This window comes from Salvia splendens, chromosome 3 (assembly GCF_004379255.2).
Source record: "Salvia splendens isolate huo1 chromosome 3, SspV2, whole genome shotgun sequence".
Lineage (NCBI taxonomy): Eukaryota > Viridiplantae > Streptophyta > Magnoliopsida > Lamiales > Lamiaceae > Salvia > Salvia splendens.
The window spans coordinates 1275938-1282808 of NC_056034.1; the positions used below are offsets into that span (position 1 = coordinate 1275938).

Here is a 6871-nt window from a genome sequence, read left to right on the forward strand (position 1 = left end):
AAAATAAAGCAGTCGACTGTTCCGTACAATTGATGAAGCTAGGAAGCACGAAGCTGCAGCTCAGCTGATCACAAAGCAGTAAAACTGGCAACTGGGCTTCATCATCGCCTTAGAAAAATGGCAAGAATCCGAAGCCTGAGGAGAGCTACCCCCTTCATATTGACTTTCTTCATAGCCCTCTTCGTTTTGGGTGTTTTTGCTCCTCTGCCGTCCAGTTCTCATCATTCTTCCCAATTTCACTTGGATAATGTAAGTTAATCTGGGAAAAGATTAGTTTTTTTCACTCATTTGGTACATTTTATTTCTTTATCTTGGTTTGGTTGAGGTATTTGGTTTATGTTGTGATTTTTCGTAGTTTAATTATGGCCAAGAAAGTAAAGGAATGTTTATTGGAGCAGTGTAAAAATTGAGGGTTGATTCCACAATTGAAATCGAGGGAGAGAGAATTTATTTTGTGAATGTATGGATGGAAGTCTCTTGTAGTGTAATTATGTGCATATTTCTTCTCCTTATTGTGATAGCCAGAATGAGGAGGGCTGAAAGTTGAAGTAATCGCCTTGGTGGGGGCTAAATTTTCTGAGTTTTGAGTGTTGAAATTTCGAATAGATAATTTTCTTTTTTGCTTGACTTGGTGATGGGGGCTATTGTCCGCAATTCACACAAAACACCTCGATAATTTGATGATTTTAAAGGAAGTTTTTAAAAAATTTTGATGATTAGTAATTCGTGCACTGCTTGTTTCAATGATGTGAAGTGTTAATGTGCCCTTAACATGCTGTGACAGGGACACACACATAAGTTTGAGATTGCAGAGGACATGTTTTGGAGAGATGGGGAGCCGCTTAGGATAATTGGAGGAGACTTGCATTATTTCCGAGTGCATCCTGAGGTGTGTAATGTTGCTATGGTTTTAGTAATTTTATTCAATTAGAGCCTTAGACCAAGCATCATGTGCTTGTACTTGCATAAATTTGGGGTACTTTTAGTGTTTAGTAATATTTCCTAAAATATGTGAAATGGATAAGTCAAAGGAGAGGAAGTATAATGATTTTCAGGAAATAACTGCCGTTGTAAATGGATATTTTTGGTCTCATGGCGGCAGAATAATCTGTAAATTTGTGTAAATAATGAGTTTTAGTATTGGAGAGATCGACTGCTGAGAGCAAAGGCATTGGGATTGAACGCGATTCAAACTTATGTTCCCTGGAACTTACATGAGCCAAAACAAGGCCATCTGGTATTTGAGGGCATTGCAGACATAATTTCATTTCTCGAGCTATGCAAGGAATTGGATTTATTGGTTATGCTGCGTCCTGGGCCCTATATCTGTGGCGGTTAGTAAACTTTCATGTTGGTTCCAATAAAAGCTTATTTCTTGAAATCCTATTGAGTATTTGGATTTTGCATCTGAATTCAAGTCTTTACTCAGTTGAAGGCTGGCTCAACTTCTACGTATTATGAAATGCGCTCAACTTCTACGTATTCTGAAATGCTTGGATTAGAGAATTTAGTGCTTTGTACTCTGGATGATTCAATCACATTCATGCTGATAATTTGTGTGATTACAAATGATAAACTGCAATATAGCATCTCTGGTTTGCAAGTTATATGGGCATTTATGCAGAATTATACCTAGCATAGTTGATTATGGAATAATTTAAATTTGGAAGTGAGTACTTATCTAGCAATGGAAGAAGTACAGGATTTGAAAACTCTATGTTTTTGTATGCGAATCAATTGTTTTAAATGCTATCTATCTTTTGACATTTTCTTACCATCAGCAAATATCCTTCGCTTCTAGTTAATACTTGCGTGAGTTTTTCATGTTGATCCTAGCTGGAAAAGGGCAAGTATAACTATTATCGCGTGGTTGGAGTTTTCCCCTTTTTAAACTATCATTTTAAGATTCTCAGGTGGCAGATTTTGACCTTAATGTGTTCGCCCTTGTTGCATGAGTCCTCTCTTTGATTCCATACACACATAATTTAAGCTCATTATCTATCATATTTTTATCAGCTAGGAATTGTGATGCAATTTTGTGCGAGCGGTTCTTTCTTTGATAATTCCTTCTACTTACCTTTCTTATTTTTTGTGGTTGTAGAGTGGGATTTGGGTGGCTTCCCTGCATGGTTGCTTGCTGAGGAGCCTCCTATTAGATTAAGATCATCCGACCCTGCCTACCTTGGATTGGTATAATCTACTACTCTACATGCTTCATCAGCTGCAAACTAATCCTACTTGCTTAGAGTGTTTTTGTTTATCTATAGATTTACCTTTTCAGTGCATTCTTAAACAACACTGACCCTCGGCTTGCACCTAAAGGAAGTAGCGGGGTACTTTTACCTTGAATGTTCACTTATAAATTCATACAAAATGTAAAGCTAACCCATGCTAATACGATTCAAAAAAATAAACAAGGTCGGCTAAGTTAAAAAATTGGATGAATATCAGATTGTTTCACTGTGCTATGTATACATACAACACTGAGAATACAAGAAACCTGGATTCAAATGCATGGGATTCACTAAGTTCTCTTAATTGTCTAGCTACTGTAGAATACTTATTTTTCGGTGTTTACCCTTCATTCGTTCAGTAGTTAATAGGAATGTTTAATGGTAGTTGGGACATAACTGCAGGTTGAGAAGTGGTGGGGAATCCTACTTCCAAAAGTGTCTCCGCTTCTTTACAGCAATGGTGGTCCGATTGTAATGGTCCAGGTAGGATAAAACTGCACTATGCCACAATGTTACTGGAATATTTAAACCAAGTACGTTTCTGCTAAGTAAGTATGAATAGACTGTTACTTGAAGTATATTGACATGACATCGAACTAAACAATGTTACAATCTGCCTTTATGTGACTGCTTTAGTGTAATCTAATTGCGAAGTTGTAACAGATTGAAAATGAATTTGGTTCTTATGGAGACGACAAAGCTTACTTGCATTATCTGGTCAAACTAGCTAGGAGACACCTTGGAGATGATATAATACTGTAAGTCTAGTATTTACTGGTTGAGAAAACCAGGTTCATTTGTCCAATTGATGCATTGAAATCATACATAACCTTTAGAACTTTGGTTCAATTTCAAACTAAAATAACTACAGAGCATGTAGTTTCTTTGTGACACTTTGAATTGCATTGAATGTCGAAAAGATAGTAGTAAATATTTCCTGTGTTGTCCTCTTTCTACATTGATCCAAAACTGACTACCTTTTCCTTCTTTTATATCTTCACTGTCGCTTTGAAATTTCTGCTGGTGTTTGCAGGTATACTACTGATGGTGGTGAAAGGGTAAATCTGGAGAAAGGAACAATTCGAGGAGATGCTGTTTTCTCAGGTTAGACGAGTTGTCGGGATGAGTCTCTGGTTTGCAACTTAGATATTGCTTCGTGGTTAAACCACTGACTATTCAAATTTCATTACTCTGTGACTGTTTCAAGGTAGTATAGAAATTATCAATAAAGGAGAATTTTCAATGACTAATACTCTGTGACTGTTTCCACATAATTTGTATATTGGATTGGATATACCTTTCAGAATACTTGAACTTCACATCTTTATTATTTGCAGCGGTTGACTTCACCACCGGAGACAACCCATGGCCAAAATTCAAGCTGCAGAAAGAGTTCAATGCACCGGGGAAATCGCCTCCTCTGTCATCGTTAGTCTTTATGTTACTTCTCTCCCTATTTTTTTCTTGACTCTACGTCGGCACCACTAAAATATATCAATAATTTTCTGCGTGGTTGGTTATCGTTTCAGGGAGTTCTATACTGGTTGGCTTACACACTGGGGGGAGACTATTGCAACCACGGGTGCAGTGTTTACTGCTGCCTGCTTGGACAAGATTTTGGCAAAGAATGGATCCGCTGTTCTCTATGTACGAAAATGCCCTCAACCTTCGTTTCTTGTAACTATTTGTTTCTGCTCAATGGATTCCATGTACTTGTGAATCTAGATGGCGCATGGTGGGACGAACTTTGGATTCTATAATGGTGCTAACACTGGAGATGATGAGTCGGCCTACAAGCCAGATCTTACATCCTATGATTACGTGAGGCAGATCATTACTCTGTTCTTTTCTTCTTAAAGTTCAGCAATCTCTTTCTGACTCCTCCTTCCTTGTGTTTGACTAGGATGCACCAATAAGTGAATCGGGTGATGTGGACAATGCAAAGTACAAAGGTACTCTTACCTTTACACGCTCTATTTAGCATCATTTCTTTTTTCGTGGCCGTTAAATGTCTGAAATATTGCTAGTAGATGCAACTTCTTCCTACTGAAGATTTGAAATTAACGTCAATATCATGAAATGTTAAAAAATTCGACCGAGGGACTAAGCTTTCAACAATTGCCTGGCTTTTTATTGTATAAAGCTATTTATCCTATCTGAAATCTTGGTAACGTTAACAATTACAACGAGACTTCTTTCCTTTGCATCCTTAACCATTTGAAGGCAAAGATAAAATTTTAGTTTCGTATACTGCTAGTGCTAGTGTGCTACAGATTCATATGGCTGAATGTGTCGTGTGTTGGTACATAAATGTTTACTGGTAATCTATCTTTTCAATATGGTTTCATATTGCTTGCAGCTTTGAGAAGTGTCATCGCAAAATATAGCCCTCAGCCTCTTGCTTCCGTCCCTTCCAACAATGATAAGGTAGCTTATGGGCGTATCAAGCTACATAAAAGCTCGTTTTTGTATGACACAACCAGGATGACAGACCTTGCTGATGCCGTAGAGTCTGAGAACCCGGTTTCAATGGAAGCTATTGGACAGGTGATAAAGTATAAAATATAAGTATTTTGTTTGTTCTTTTAAATGCTTAAGAAATGAATTATTACTACAAATACCGGTTTAAATATTTCAGATGTTTGGCTTCGTGTCATATTCCTCATACTACACTCCACAAGGCAATGGAAGTGTGTTATCAATACCAAAGGTCTTCTCATCGTATCAATAGCTGCTAAACTTTCTTGGTTGTATTTCATCGTAGTTGCATTTCATAATGATATCGTCTCAAATTAACAGGTGCATGATAGAGCTCAAGTGATTATTTCCTGTGCTGAAGATAGTGGGAGACGGCCAACGTACGTTGGTGTCATCACAAGATGGTCAAATAAACCCATTCCTCTACCTTCCTTAACATGTGAATCGAAAAATCAACTGTTTATCTTGGTATGGATGCTTTCTTACCTCATTCGTTTGAGACTCCTTTTCCTTGCAACTCATATCAATTTGTCCACTTAAATCTACATAAAACATCATCGTCATTGAGATTGTCGGCTGTGTTTTCCTCATAGGTTGAAAACATGGGTCGCTTGAATTATGGGACGTACATATTCGACAGAAAGGTAAATATACTCTTATCCTTTATGGTATCGTCCTGAAATTTATGAATCCTAAATCAAAAGGTCGAGAGACTAAACACCACAACTCTTGAACAAGTTAGAGACGGGTCTTCTTTATGCACTTTTACAGATAAGAAAATGGGAGAAGCTCTTTAAGTTCGGTTTGAACTGTTGATTTACATAACTGGAAGTAACCAATTAGGTTTACGACGAAACCTAGAAATCACTTTTTTATTGCTCTTTCAAGAGATTCCAAAAAGGAAATGAAAAATTCCCCTTTCATTAATGTTATATTCTTTTTTTTTTGGCTCAGGGCATTTTGTCTCCCGTATATCTGGATGGAAGGCCTCTGCATAATTGGACAATGCTTCCCATTTCTCTTGAAAATGTCAATGAAGCCAGAGATATCAACCCCATCATTCACGATCCAATGACTCGGAAACGGTTAAAAGGCCAGAAGAGTAAGCTCTCTTTATCCTTGTGAAATTCTGTAGTAAGCTATGAAAGGTCTTTCTTGGGCCACCAACGTGAAATGTCCGGATTCGTCCCTGTTCTTAGTGGTAGTAATATTTGGTTTGTGTTGTGCAGAGCTTGATCCGGAGCCAGCATTTTACAGCGGTTGCTTCAACATCACCAAAGTTGCAGACACATACATATCATTTAGGGGGTGGAGTAAAGGAATCGCTTTCGTGAATAAGATCAACATTGGGCGTTTTTGGCCGGTAAAAAAAATTGTGCATTTGTTGTGTGATTTAAATCAATCACACAATTTGGATTTCATCTTTGTTTTGAAAGCTAATGCTAATGGCATTTTCCACCAAAACTTGTGTTTTGCAGAGTGTTGGACCGCAATGCAATCTTTATGTTCCAGCTCCAATTCTTCGGCAAGGAGAAAACATTGTGGTAGGTACATACACGATGATTAGAATCAAGATTGAAATTTCTTTTACAAACTTGTATTTTTGATTTGCAAACTTGTTGGGGTTTGTGTGTGATAAGGTTGTCTTGGAGCTGGAGTCGCCAAAGCTTGATCTCTCCGTGAGCTTCGTCGACTACCCAGATTTCACTTGTGGTGCTCAAACACGTTCAAAACCGAGAGGAAATCGTGTGCTTGCCTCGTGAGAGAGAGATAGAATTGAGATCTCTTGTGTGTTTTTCTGTATATACTCTGTTTGACAGGGTGAAGAGAGATTTTCTATCTTAATCGAAGCTACTGAAAGATAATGTAATCAAATCAAAGGTAAAACCTTTTAGTCTTTCATATTACCACTACTCTTCAACTATTTTTCAATGTTCTTATAACTTTGGGTAGTGGAGTAATAAGTATTCCATGCTTTAGTTATAGCTCAATCTAAAAAGTTAATAAGATTGAAATCCCATTTATGTGATCATCTGATTTGTCAATCGAACTTAAGACAAAATAATATACTCCCTCCATTAAATGTAAGTGGTTTATATTCCTTATTGGTTCCCACAAGTCATGCATTTAATTTTTAAGCAAAATTAAAGATTGTGTCA

The 6871-nt window shown here is 37.3% G+C and overlaps 1 protein-coding gene across 1 annotated transcript; it reads left to right on the forward strand.

Moving 5' to 3' along the window:
- Window positions 1–7: 7 nt before the first annotated feature.
- On the forward strand, window positions 8–6636 carry LOC121794204 (beta-galactosidase 17-like). Its single transcript, XM_042192267.1, has 19 exons — window positions 8–249; window positions 785–889; window positions 1139–1334; window positions 2102–2190; window positions 2637–2717; window positions 2898–2992; window positions 3268–3338; window positions 3572–3662; window positions 3764–3881; window positions 3960–4055; window positions 4138–4186; window positions 4594–4781; window positions 4873–4944; window positions 5034–5180; window positions 5306–5356; window positions 5667–5814; window positions 5942–6075; window positions 6191–6256; window positions 6353–6636. The coding sequence occupies exons 1-19, from the start codon at window positions 118–120 to the stop codon at window positions 6473–6475; spliced, it is 2052 nt and encodes a 683-aa protein (XP_042048201.1). The 5' UTR covers window positions 8–117; the 3' UTR covers window positions 6476–6636.
- The last annotated feature ends 235 nt before the right edge of the window (window positions 6637–6871 follow it).